This window comes from Gymnogyps californianus, chromosome 2, assembly GCF_018139145.2.
Source record: "Gymnogyps californianus isolate 813 chromosome 2, ASM1813914v2, whole genome shotgun sequence".
NCBI lineage: Eukaryota > Metazoa > Chordata > Aves > Accipitriformes > Cathartidae > Gymnogyps > Gymnogyps californianus.
In genome coordinates, this window is record NC_059472.1 from 119,200,734 (window position 1) to 119,214,811 (window position 14,078).

Sequence of the window (14,078 nt, forward strand, 5' to 3'; positions counted from 1 at the left end):
CCTCATAACTCTTCCTCCTCCCCTTTTTCCTTCTCAAACACACACAGGAAGGATTTCATCTTTAAAGAACCATTTTAATAATGTCAGACAAAAATCGAAGGAAAAAACCACAGATTATGAAAATACTTGATTCCATCATCTTAATCTTTTGTTGTTTAAATCTCACCAAGGAGTTTGCATGATTGACATCAAAACCCGAAGAATCAAAAAGAAGATTCTGTCTGCTGTAGAAAGTCAGCTTTACTGACAGAGATTGTGCATCTTTGCAAATATCAGGCACTTACAAAGATTATCAGTTTACTGGAACAAAACAGATGATGTGAATTAATGACTAAAAGAGAATTAAAATTCTTTAACTTAAAGCCTTCCACTTCCAAGATGCTGGCCTATGAAAAACAGGTACTCCAAGTCCATTAGGGGGAAAAAAAAAAAAAAAAAAAAGAAAAAGAAAAAGGATCCATTAAAGGAAAAATGGCTCATTTTAAGATTATATTGTGCAGGCAGGTTAATCAGAGGCTACGGTCCAACCAAAACAGCCTAAATTTTACATATGTCCTTGTACTTATCAATTTACTTAAAGTCTTCAGAGATGGCAGAAGGGAAGCAATAAATTGGCTTTCCAAGAGGGGACAGATGCAGACTACAAGGTCCCTCTCCATGTTACTGCTGTTTGGACCAGCGTGCATTTGAGTGCTCTCTTCCACAGTTCTTCTCACTGCTCCCATAAGAAACCAATGGCAATTTTTCCAAGGTCATTTGCACGGAGGTAAAAAAAAAAAAAAAAAAAAAAAAAAAAAGAGCTCTGCTCAACATTGGCAGTGAGCCCGTTCAGACTAAAATGATATTGATACTAACTAGGTGATAAACTCAGCTGAAAGTGTCTAGTCTATCGGCAGCTCTGAACTACCAGTCCACATGAGTGAAAACAGCAAGCTAGCGGAACTGTGCACCCCTTTGGTAGGCTCCTCTCCAGTTGCAAAACATGGTAAAAAAGTGTAAGATGGTTCCTGTAATGTAAGCAGCCTACAAGGACTACATTTTTACTAGACTGATTCAAACATTATCTTCCAGTTGAGTTCAATTTCACAGTCCAAGGCAAATTCTAAAGCTACAGCTTTTATTTTTTTAAGAGAATTTCAGTATTTAACTCTGGCATATTTAAAAAAAAAAAAAAGGTCTTTGAAGAATTTAAAAAGTTGCCTCAGCTAAACAACTTACTGATTAACACTGAGTCTTTAAAAAAAGGGAAGTATGGTTTGAGGGAAAGGGAAGAAAAGTGGGGGGAAGATAAGGAAATACTGAAATCATTATAGATGGTTCAGCCATATGTCTCTAACAAAGAGTTGGGGGGCATAATTTTCATACTGTGTCGTTGCATTGATGTTAGGTTTGTCTACAAATTCTATCTCGCATGCCTGGGTGCTGCAAGGAGAATGCTCCAGCTCCAACACTGTTATGTTGTTTGGCACCAATGAAACAAGTATATTCCTTGGAACAAAAAGGGTCAACTGAGGACCACGGGCTGGCCAGTAGCGACCAAGATTAAAGCCATTGATCCAAATTTGCCCCTGTTGAGAGAAAGAAAAAATAATGACATTTTAATAATTTGACAGAGATCAAATGACAAAATAGCTTTAAGCATAATGCTCTTCACATAGTAACTGAATTTCCTCCATCTTTCAGTTTGATAGAACATAAGGATAGAAAATCTGTTCAAGAAAATACTAATGACAGTCAAAAGAATCTAAATTCCCTGATGAGTTAAAGCCATCATTAATATTTTAAAAGAAAGTGGTCAAATACTGCAGTAATTCCAAATATGACAATACTCAGGAAAACAGAACTGCAGGCTCTTGGCACTTAATTTTGCACCAAGTTCAAGACCAAAGCAAACTGTATTTGAAATGGAAAACTGTATTTGCTTGAAGCTGATTGTTAAAAGGAGAAAGAACTCACAAAAGAAAAAAGCAGATCCTAATTCTGTTGGGGCTCTCTGTACAAGTGTAAGACTACACTACCTTGGTAGTCCCTTCCTGTCGCATGATTTCATGAAAAAGATACAGCTTGTCTAGACACATGAAATTCAGACTTCTGTTATACTTGTAATAGCAAAAACAAGCTCGAACTTGTGAAATCACACTGCAAGAGTACTGTATTTTGTTGTAGTTAATTACAACCATTAAAATCTGTGGGGGTCTGCTAGCACTAATTTAAGTTCAATGAAGTTGTGGTTAACTTGGCATACAAACTCTTTTCTAAATTACTTTTTATAGTAGAGGTGGCCAGAAACCCTAGTTCAAAATACTGTTCTAGCATTATAAATACCTTAAGTTCAAAACAGAAAACAAAATTGGGCAAGCAGAAAAAGAAAAGAGTCAAAACAGTCACTTACACACCACAAAACAGACACATTGAAGTGACACAAATGCAGATTTTTCCAAAAGTCTATAAATCGGTGAGTTGCAGAATGTTTAGTAAAACTGTAAACGGACTCCTACTGAGCTGAATCTTGGTTCATTAAGTAAGACAGAAGGGAGGATATACAGCTAATTTGGACAAATAATTTGCTTTTACTCTCCTAAGTGTCCTTTCACCATATGTCAGACAACTTCAGTGGACAAGAAAAGGGATCGGAATAGGTAACTGCATCTGTGTTTTCCCTCTTGCTTTGGCCTTTGGTAATCAGAATGTAAAGGAAAACCAAACTAACTCATGACATTGATGTATACTGATAAAAATAATAAAATAGTCTGAATCAGTGGAAAGTGAGGACTTTTACTGCACTCGCTGATTTCTAAAATTGTCTGGGATAGCTGAAGTCAGAATACTTTTAAAGGATTTACAGAAGCACAACTGTAATATAGCAAGTATTGCCATTCAAGCTGTTTTGGTGGTATTTTTCTTGTGTTTTCTTTTTCAAGTATTTATGAAAACAAATCTTATGAAACTCGCAAGAGAAATTTTATAAGGAGTTGGTACATTTGCAAATGCAGGTGAGTTATTTCAGCTCTGTATCCACTTCCGTGGTAAAAGATCCTATCTTGCATAGTTCTGCCAAGGTGTTAATAAACTTTGACCGCAAACTTTTTTTTTTTAATTTTTTTTTTTTAATTTAAATCAAGTTTATCTTGCTTTGTGGCTTGTTTTTGCTGTATTAAAAGGCAAGGGAAGAGCTACTTATTCAAGCTCACTAGTTTGCTTCTATAGTAATTTTAGAAGAAAACATGGCATTAATGCAACCTCCCCACACACAAGATGAATTAGTGAGTGTACCCACTAGACAGTAGCCTACCTACTACAGAGAGTGACTGTAACCCTGTGGCAAGTAGGAGTTTACTGTAGGAATCAACTGCATTAGAGTTCTAATGCAGGAGGTATGATCAGACAGGTCTCTGTTTCTGATCTTAGTCAGTCACTGGTTGTAACTCATTTTTCCAGTAAAGCTATGAACCTAATTTCTCAATTCCAAACTGTCCTTATTAACATTGCAGTTTCTAAAGACTGCACACTCAGGAATTTGTATGCCCTAAACCATCATGACACTATACACACTACCAATAAATACACCCTAGACAAAATAAAGGAGGGAGGATCTCTGTCTGCAGAAACAAGATCTCCTTTAGCAGGGTCAGCAACTACAACCCGTGATTCCACAGAAGTCAAGAACAGTCCTGACCCCAAATTCTCTTTTCTGTTGAGGGGGAAAAAAAAAAAAAAAAAAAATCTAACCATACATTCAGGGGCATGTACGCTTAAGGGCACCGTGCTTCCTCAAGTGAGGGTGAAGGAAGTTTTATTAACAGTGAAGGGTTTAAAAAGCACTGAAGGCAAGCAAGCTACAACATAGGTCATAACTGTTAATACTGCACCCTTCCTTCCAGGCTGTCCAGCGTGCCATATTCCTTGTCTTAATACGCAAAGGCAGGACCATCATTAGAACTATACGTTTTCTTGGTAAGTGTTGTTTCCATGGTTTTCCAACTACTCAAATAGGTGAGTTTCCACCCCTATTAAGAGTCCCTCTCCACACCTTGGCATCAGCAATTTATACAGTGCCACTGAAGGAATTAAGGCCCAGATACAGCAGGACCTGCGTGGAATTTACACCCTTAAGGCCCTCTGCCTTAAAGGCATCTGCTCATTGGTAAAGTTGTCTGGAAGTCTCAGTTTCCACACCCAGTATCACCTCAATCTTACTACTCCTGGGTATTTTATTTAAAACTTTGATCCAATCCATATAAAGCTTGAAGGATCAATTCAATAGCCTGACTTACAGTTCGTCTGGGATCCCTTCACATTGACTGCTTTAGAGGATATATAAACTATGTAAAACAGAGGTTTCTATAGATCAGAGGAAGAGATTTCCACCAATACTAAGAATTATTGGACTCATTTGCCATTTCAAAGATAAATTTGCCAACAGACAAGTATGGTCATCTTGCTTCCTGAAGAAGATTTATGATTCATGGGGTCGCAGAATTTACTGCAAAAGTCTCAGATTCCAGTTCCCGTGCAAAGAGCTATTTTTGGATTTTATTCAGTGATTGTGTAAGACATGCACATATATAGGAACAGGGACTAAGTCAGACTTCCTCATCCAAGCTCAGTGCCAGCAACACTAAGTGCCTGCAATGAATCACAGTCTTCTGCATATTGGGAAGTGCTTTAACCACTACAATACTGTAGGTAGATCACCAGCAACTCCTCCTCCTACTCTATTTTAATAACAGTAAATTAATTGTTTCAGAAAGGAATAATTTTGCTACCTAACACTATCACAGGCACTTCCCTGAAGCCTGGGCTTAAATGCTTAGGCCTCCAAGAGACACATTCTGCTCTCTGTACCTCCCACCAGCTAGTTGAGCCGGTCCTTACCCATCCTGAACGCTGTCTGTTTCAAACATGGCACTGTGAAAACACACTCTTTGCTGCTCTAGCTATGCTCCAGCCCTATGAGAAGTTCCCATTAACATAGATCTGCCCACACGCTTCTCACGGCAGTGCTCTCTGATCCATTCAGTTCAGTTACAGGTAACCTCCAGAAGACAAGCAGTAACATCTTCCATGCATTGGATCCGTATCTACGGGCACAACACCAGCAGTTGTGTCCAACATTCTCTATGCTTTGTAACAGGATGCATAGTTCCTCACACAGCACCACAAATATGTTTTAAGTTACTTTTAATCAATTAATATAACCAGGAAAGTGTCCTGTAACATCTCATTTTCTCCAGAATAAAGAATTGTTTTATCTCAAGGCATGTATTCACTCCCTCCCTCCAAAAAGCTGTTTCTGCTCCACATCAAGACAAAAAACATCCACAACTAAATGCAGAATTTCTAAATAGCCTGACAGTTGATCTTTCTCACTGTTGAAAAACTAGTTGGGTTTTTTTTTTGTGATGCTCCACTTTCTAGACCAGTACCATGAATCTTTTGAATACGTTTCCCTCGTCTTAATGGTTTATCTCCAGATTTACCTGAAGCAAGGAATCCATTTCCTAGTTGTTTAAATATATTTGAGACATCCCACCACTACAACCAACTTCTACCCATCCAAGAGAGGTGGACTTTGATTGTCCATAGAAGTTTCAGTAGCTTTCTGAGTGGACTTCAAGTTTTTACAGCAAAAAGTTGTACCTTTGTCCAACCAGGAAACTTGACATAGGTGTCTTGAGGCAAGTCTGGAATCCCTCCAGGAATTGAAAGTCTACCAGTGTAAAAAGTAGGTGCTTCATAACTCTGTGGATTGCCAACAGATCTCTTTGGTCGATCAAGGTAACCGTTAATGTCATGGTTCACTGCTCCATCTATGTCTAGAGGGTAGACTTCCCATTCAACAAGTGTATCTTGATCAAGAGTTAAATTTGAAACTAGACCCTAGGAGGAGGAAAAAACAACAAACCCAAAATATAACAATTAGATTCATGTTATTGAAGTTATTTGGCTGCAACTATAAATCGGTCAGGAATCAAAGTACTTGCAACAGCTGCCAATTTGTGTATGAAAAAACAAGCATCTGGTCTTCACCAAGTTATAAGCTTTGCTTAAGAATAAAGGGTTTCATTTATTCTCTGTGAAAGATCTGTTCTTCTTCAAAGTTTTGAGTGTTCACTGATGCCCAAGTTTTTTTCAAACTCTTTTTCTGTAACTGAAAATTTCTGTTCTGCTTTAACATGAACACTATTCCAAAACCTGGGGCTTAATAAAAAGCAGAAAAAGCAGTCTGAGATACCATCAAGAGACTGTGGTAACACTGAGTCACTAACCCAAGACCTTAACCTGCACAATAGCAGAGAAAGCAGTATTTACTTCCTACAAATCTTCTACAGCTAACACACAGTATCACAAAAATCAAGGCACAAGCTTTGTGACCCTGATTCAGTGAAATACTTTAAGCTTACAGTCAGCTTCAAGCCCACGGAGTCCTGTTTCATTTCTATGGAACCATGTGTGCAGCACACCAGGGTACTCGCACAATGAATGCAAAACCAAGGTAAGGTCATGATTTAAGAAGAGTGAAAGGAACATTAAGTTACCACTGCACACATCCTAATTGTGTTATAATAATAGTTTCTAAAGTGGTGTTTCAGTGCAATGCAAGGGGTTGATTTTAAACCAATGCTGCTACATCCATATAATCACTTGAATAGACCCCGCACAGGAGCTGTTTTTCAGTGCAACTTAAGTTCTGTTGCAAACACCACATGTCAAATAGGAACAGGCAAAGCCACATTTTCTATGGCCTTGGAGGGCTGATACTGTGTCATGTGTCTGATGTCTAATAAGCATTGCACTGACTTCACAAGCCTCATCATCAGCACAAGCACTAATTGGTTTTCTCTTCCTTTACCTAGATGCCCACTTTACAGAACAGGAACTTATTTTTCTTATATCAAAATAAAACATCTGCACATAGTTAAGTGGCAAAGCTTTTCTATATAACCTAGACTTTACTCTGTCTAGCAATCAATTGAAGTAATGCAACATAACTTTAGCCCAAACTTTCTAACCTGCCTCCCTAAGTCCATCTTTAGGCAGCACAAATGGTGTGATTTTTCAAATGAGATGAAGTGCCTACTAAGCATTCTTACTTTGGTCTGCATAAGAATGCCTATTCAACAGTCCAGATATGGATATAAATCTTCCAAGTAAAACAAAGATATAGGTGGCAGTGAGCATGCGAAAAAATATAGAAAAAACAGAAACCACGCTCTTCCTTCCTTTGTGTCCTTCAACAAGACTTAGATCAGCAGGATGTTTTAAAACCAAAATCTTTTTAAGGTTCCTTCCGAAAAGCTAGATGCCCATTTCCATTTCAAGCTCAAAAAAAGTGATGATAAAAAAACAGCCAAACAAAACCCAGAAAAGCTACCCGATTTGCTTAAAAATGCGAGGCTTCACAAGGTAGGAACCTCTTCCCCTAAAGTTATTTCTGAAAGCACAAAATATCTAAAACTCAAGGTATAATTATTCCCAGTTTTCAAAATCAACACAAAGAACAGCATGAGGGAGGGATTCTATGGGAAGAAGCAATGCGCATATTCCAAAGCTACATGAGAAAGGCTGCCTCTTCTACATGGAAGGATCCTGCTTTTAGAGGATTATTCTCACAAAGCACATGTCTACTAAACTTGCTTTCACTCTTAAATCTTTAGAAGATTGAAACCCTGGTGTAAGTGTGAATTTCAGCTCAACCACAGCAACACTGAGCACCTCACAAATCCAACCTCTAACCGTCCAGTCTGTTACCTTACATTAGTACTAAGCACATAGGTTTCCTTATCACCTGGCCTATTATTAAATAAATAAATGCACCATTTCTGCTGCCTCAACATGAAGGCAAAGCACTGGGGAACTAGTTGCCCTCTCTTGCCACTCATATAAAGGCAAGGTACCTTGAAAAGACAGTATGAACAGAGTTGGCACTACTGCTACCCACTGAATTTATATGCCACAAGCACAGAAAAGCCTCAGTTGCTCATGCTTTTAATTCAGAGGCTTTCATACATCCTAAAAGTTCCCACATATATTTAGCTTGTTCTGATTAGGATTTAAAGAACTGCGTGTTTTCCAAAATGTAAGGCAGGGGAAACTGCTTTTCGATATGGTGAAAGCCTGTAGGCTACCAGCTTAGCAAATCCTGAGAGTTACATTGTTTTGCCTTGACTAGAGTCTTGCATAATTAGAGATATACCTAGAAATCCTCACCACAACACACTTAAGAATAAGATAACTGGTCAATTAGACTCCTTTAAACCAAGTCTCAGCTTCAATTCTTCTATGCTGCTTAATCATAACCAATATATCCTTGTTCAACAATGCAAACAGGCCCATCCTACTCATGCCAGCAAAACACAAAGTGTGACAACGGGAGTTTCTGCCTAGTGGTGATCTTGCAAGTCTCTTCCCAGTCCACGTTTTATGACTGAACTAGATTTTCTAACAGGCCCAAACTTGACCAGAGTTTGCGGTCTCATCAACTAGGCTAGTCAAGATGCACCCATACTTGGGTTTACTTTTTTCCCTACTTATAACTTTAAAAATCCTACTTCCTCACAGCATATGTGCCTCTGCTTGATAACTAAATGGTACTGTTCAGGCACATTTCTTTCCTGTGATGTTTATCTTTCTCCTGCTTTTGCATCCAAACTAACCAAGAAACACTTTGGACAAGTCTTAATTCTGCTCTGAGACACCTATCACAGACAGAATTTAGATTGAGAGGAAATAGGAGCTTCTAATTTACCTGGCATCACCCTAGCACCAAAAGGCACCACAATCACCACACAGCTATTAATCTGGACAGTCATTAAACATTTGATAAGCTTTCTGAAAGAACACTGCCAAATCAATTTATGCCAAGTCAAATCTAGCAGTTAGGGGGCTGCAAATCTCTTCTTAATTGTAAAGCTTTGTAATTACTTCATTATTACTTGTGGCCTAGTAATATTAAAAACTAAAAAAATAGCGTGCTGTGGCACTGAACATAGCACAAACACAACATAAGACTGGCCTCTACAATACTCCTCTCTTTAGGAAATATCACACAGCACTGGGGATCCCATTAAGTCTAAAACCAGAAAAGTTTCCTTTTTGCCCCTGCCCTTCCTAGTGTTACATTAATGGCACCTCCACCGCATTGAGTTTACATGGCAAGGTTTTGGTAGCAGGGGGACTGCAGGGGTGGCTTCTGTGAGAAGATACGAGAAGCTGCCCGCATGTTGGACAAAGCCAGTTACAGCCAGCTCCAAAACAGACCCACTGCTGGCCAAAGCTGAGCCCACCAGTGAAGCTGGTACCACCTCTGTGGTAACATGTTTAAGAAAGGCTAAAAAAACCCAACTGTGTAGCAGCTGTGAGAGAGGAGTGAGAAAAATGGGAAACAGCGCTGCAGACACAAAGGTCAGTGAAGGAGGGGGAGCAGGTGCTCCAGGCATCGGAGCAGAGAGATTCCCCTGCAGCCCATGGTGACACAGGCTGTCCCCATGCAGCCCATGGAGGTCCACGGTGGAGCAGATATCCACCCTGCAGTTTGTGGAAGACCCCACACCAGAGTAGGCAGATATGCCCTGAATGAAGCTGGAGCCTGTGGAGAGCTCATGCTGGAGCAGGCACCTGGCAGGAGTTGTGGCCTGTGGTGAGGAGCCCATGCTGGAGCAGGTTTTCTGGCAGGACCTGTAAGCCTGTGGGGGACTCATACTGGAGCAGTCTGTTCCTAAAGGACTGCATCCCATGGAAAGGACCACGCTGGAGCGGTTCTTGAAGAACTGCAGCCCATAGAAAAGACCCACGGTGGAGAAGTTTGTGAAGGACTTTCTCCTGTGGGTGGGACCCCACACTGGAGCAGGGGAAGAGTGCGAGGAGGAAGGAGTGGCTGGGACGAAGTGTTATCAACTGACCACATCCCTCATTCCCCATCCCCCTGTGCTGCTCAGGCAGAGGAGGTAGAAGAACTGGGAGTGAGGTTGAGCCTGGGAAGAAGGGAGGGGTGTGAGGGAGGTGTTCTTAAGATTTATTCTTATTTCTCATTATCCTACTCTGTTTAATTGGCAATAAATTGGTTTCCCCAAGTGGAGTCTGTTTTGCCCGTGACGGTAACTGCCGAATGATCTTCCTGTCCTTACCTCGACCCACGAACCCTTCGTCATATTTTCTCCTCCTGTCCTGTTGATGGAGGAGGAGTGATAGAACGGCTTGGTGGGCACCTGGTGGCCAGCCACGGTCAACCCACCACAGCCACTCATGTGGGGAGGTGACAGTCCCAAAGTGTAGCATGGACCCAGAAGCATTTGGAAGCTTTCTGGTAATTATCTCTAACAGCCGATCAGTCCAAATCTAAAATGGTAATTTTGCATGGTAAAGTGCTCATGAGACAGCCTTTCCTAGCCACACTGAAAATACTGCAAGGGTATGCTGCTGACAAATGAAATGGGACATGGAGAGAGATACAAAAGTGTACATATATACACATACACACACACAAATACAAACCCAGGATTCATGAGCCTCAAAGTACAAGCAAGACCTAGACCGATTTCCAACCCATTTTTGGAGTTTATCCAAACAGCTTTGCACATTTTAAAATGTTAGCTACAGGCTCAACTCAACCTGAAAGTCTTGTGGGCGACACTTTGGCCAACAACATAAGTGAACCAACAAAAATTTAAAGTATGTCTGTCAGTTTTTAATTCCACAGTGATTTTGGTGACTGGAAAGACTCAAATGAAAACTAGTGAGTAATTATACTTTGAGGTAAAGTTACAGCTGTGTAATCCTGACCTTTTTGCTCTTTCTAATGTACTACTTTCTTTTTAACCTGTGGAAAAGAGGAAAAGCCACCACAATCCAGTAACTCAATTGATTTTACTTACCTTAAAGTCATTATTGTATCTACCAAAGTTGACTCGGCCCATATTCTCTACCAAGATGTCCAGATTTGCTCCAGCCTTCCCAGTTATATTTATCATAAGTGATTTGTCCCGTTCAAGGACACCTTGAGGAACCTATATGAATTACGCCAAGAGGAAGAAAACAATAACCACTGAAAACCAACAAAACCCTGTTATTTGTCTCTTCAACTTGCATGAAGAAAAGAAAGAGGACAAAGGAAACAAAGTAAAAAAAAATTTTCCTTTCCTCCTCTTGCATGCAAACACACACACACAAAAAGCTGCTATGTCAATATTCACATTTCAGTACATCAACTGGATGTGCTACTAGGCAGCATTTGTCTAACTGACACCATCTCTTTCCTTAGCTGATTTCAACTAACTCAATCAACTGTTAGAATCCTAGTGGTTTTTGATGCACCTGATTCACAAAAAGCAAGTTGTCAAATTTAGTCTAGTGACCGAAAAGATTTTGGCCATATTAGTGATTAAAAGGGCCTTCATCTTCCAATTAAGCTCACATCAATATTTAGTTTTATTTATTCCTATTCCCACAACGTAAGGAAAGAAGAGCTTGACCTGGACACAAAGGTGATGAGAGTCAGCACAGGTCAAAGATCAATTAAAAAACAGGCTATCAAAGTCTGTGAATTGATATTAATTCTCATTAAGCAGGAACAAAACCCTGCTTAAAGTAACAAAGGTACAGCTCACATCCTGTACAACAAACTTTTTTTTTTTTTTTAACTTGTGGTCAGAAACCAGTTTCAAAAGGTAAGACATAGGCTCAGGCTTCCACATCCCCCCACCCTCAGAGAAAAAAAAAAAAAAAAGAAGAATTAAATAAATAAATAAATCTATGGAAACACTGTAGAAAGCCACCAAGGATATATATCATTAACATATTTCATGAACCTGCAAGTAAACCCTTCTTCTAGGTTGTTTTTTTTTTTACTTAAGTCATGAATCTCTATCAACATTCAAATATCTCAAAAATGGAAACAATTACATTTTCCTTAGCAATAACAGATAGTCATATTTTCTGAAATGCAAATATGAACATCTAGTATGAATCAACTGTGTATTTCCTTAATTCCTTCATCTGATTAAATATGATTATCTAATAAAGTTGTTTTGGTAAGCTGGAGGAAGGAGGAAAAAAAGGCAGACTGTATCCATGACTTTCATGAACGCCACTCATGGCAGAAATGAATACCAGCAAATGTTTACCCCATTGACAGAGACATAAGCACGATCATGGACTCCGTTTAAAGGCGAAGACAGTTGTGTTGGCTCCGTACAGTTTTTTGGAAGCGTAGTTCTGTACAGTACAAACCCAAAATACTAAGAAAAGAAAAGAAAGGAAAAAAAACCCGAACAGATTAATGAACCAAGTCATTCTGTAGCTTCAATTCAGGTCATGAATTAGAGATATCCCACATTCCTGCCTACACATTTGGATTGAAACGTTAACTTTCATTCACTTCAGATAGCATCTATCACAGATACCAGCTTCAGATTAGAGTTCACTTTGACCTTTAAGTAATGGGTGTAAATTCCACAGAGTTTCCATTTTTAAATGTTTCATCAGAACATTTACGTAACTTTAAAAGATAAGGGTCTTGGCTATGAAAGTATTTCCTCAATAAAAACAAAGCAGTTAATGACAACAGTATTATTTCTTCATTAAAATCAATTAAAAGATAGCTGGAAAATCCCATCATGACTGAGTTTATACATCAAACTTGAAAGCGCACTTGTCACCCCGCGCCCATAAACTGACATATTCATCAAGTTGATATTATCTATTTTAAAAACTACATGATTTACATCAGGAACATTTCGGAATATTTTTCACTAAGTTCCCCATCAGTCATTAGATTTGTTCTCATCACAGAGTGAAACATAAATTAAAAACAAGTCAGAAAATGCATCGTCTCTTTCACTCAGTAGCCACAAAACCATTTATCTTCTAGATTTGGATTAGAACATAACCCTGCAGGAAGAAGTGAGAGTAAACCATTTCCATTCTGCTATAATTATATTTGCATTACATTTGCAACAAGGTGCCTAGAAAACGGGGGTGGGGGGCAAGGGAGAGAAAGAAAAAAAATTAAAAATATGCTAGGAAACTCCGCTGGCTGCCCTCTTCTCTCAGGAGTTTTCCTAAGCAGAGTGCTAAGGGTAGGAAGGCCAGAGGACAAGAGAGAAAAGCCCACTAGAAATTACATCCAGCCACAACATACTACCTGCAGCTTCTCTTACACCTCTGTATTAATGGCTTGGAAATGAAAAATCTGAGCTTTGAACCCCTACTTGACTAATGCTATATCCCAAGCATCTGCTGAACTGCTTCCCCCCCTCTTCTCCCTCCCCCAGCTACTACCAGCATCACATTCGCTCTCAGTAGTTTATTTTAGCTGTAGGCAATTAGCACCCATGCTCCAGTCTCTGCTAAATCCGGCACAGAAGTGATCAAGGAGCCATGTAACCTTAATAGAAAAACAAAGTCCCTCAGCAGCAAGGGAAAGATCTTTGACTGTGAGGGAAGATATGGAAAGTCACCAAAATTGACAGGGAAACTGATGCAGAGACTGACAGAGAGGGAACATAGGGGAGAGTGGGAGTCAGCAGAAGCCACAGGAAAATGCAGAGAAAAGTATTTTTCCTATCTCAACCAGTGGGGTGAATGATGTCGACAGTGGGTTGCAACAACTCCAAGACGTTGCTCCCAAAGGTTTCTCTCCCTGCATTCTCTTGCCTCACCATACATGCAGTAAAAGAAAAGGACTACAAATAAACAGGAGACCCATAGAAGTGTCAAACAGATTGCATTCCCCAATCTCCAGGCCCCCTGACTTGTATGAGAAAGCAGTGTCTCAGCCACTGTGCTCACTCTGATAGCAGGTGGGGAGAGGCAAAGAAAAAACAGAATAAAGAAAATTAATAGTGAAGAAAAACATGGACAAAAAAAGAAGTCTCTTAAGAACCTGAAAATCAGTACTTCAGAGAGGAGAAAGATAAAGGTGAAAGCCTGGACAGCGTAGATACCTACATTCATGGAAAGAGGAAAACCTCGGGTGCAAAACAGGAGCACTGTAGAATATGGAAAGGTCTCCAGTCCAAAAATCCTGGACACCTTTATAATACTATTACTTCTGTGCTGAGATAAGGTGTAAGACATTG

General features: G+C 39.6%; 1 protein-coding gene across 1 annotated transcript in view; it reads right to left on the reverse strand.

Annotated features, from left to right (window-relative positions):
* Positions 1–806: 806 nt before the first annotated feature.
* Positions 807–14,078, reverse strand: part of GLB1 (galactosidase beta 1) — a 47,795-nt gene continuing 34,523 nt past the window's right edge. Inside the window, exons 13-16 of the mRNA XM_050890912.1 lie at positions 12,123–12,236; positions 10,875–11,006; positions 5,641–5,880; positions 807–1,568 (exon numbers count right to left, since the gene is read on the reverse strand). Coding sequence (XP_050746869.1) covers positions 1,308–1,568; positions 5,641–5,880; positions 10,875–11,006; positions 12,123–12,236 — 747 coding nt within the window. The 3' untranslated portion in view covers positions 807–1,307. The remainder of the gene's footprint in view (positions 1,569–5,640; positions 5,881–10,874; positions 11,007–12,122; positions 12,237–14,078) is intronic.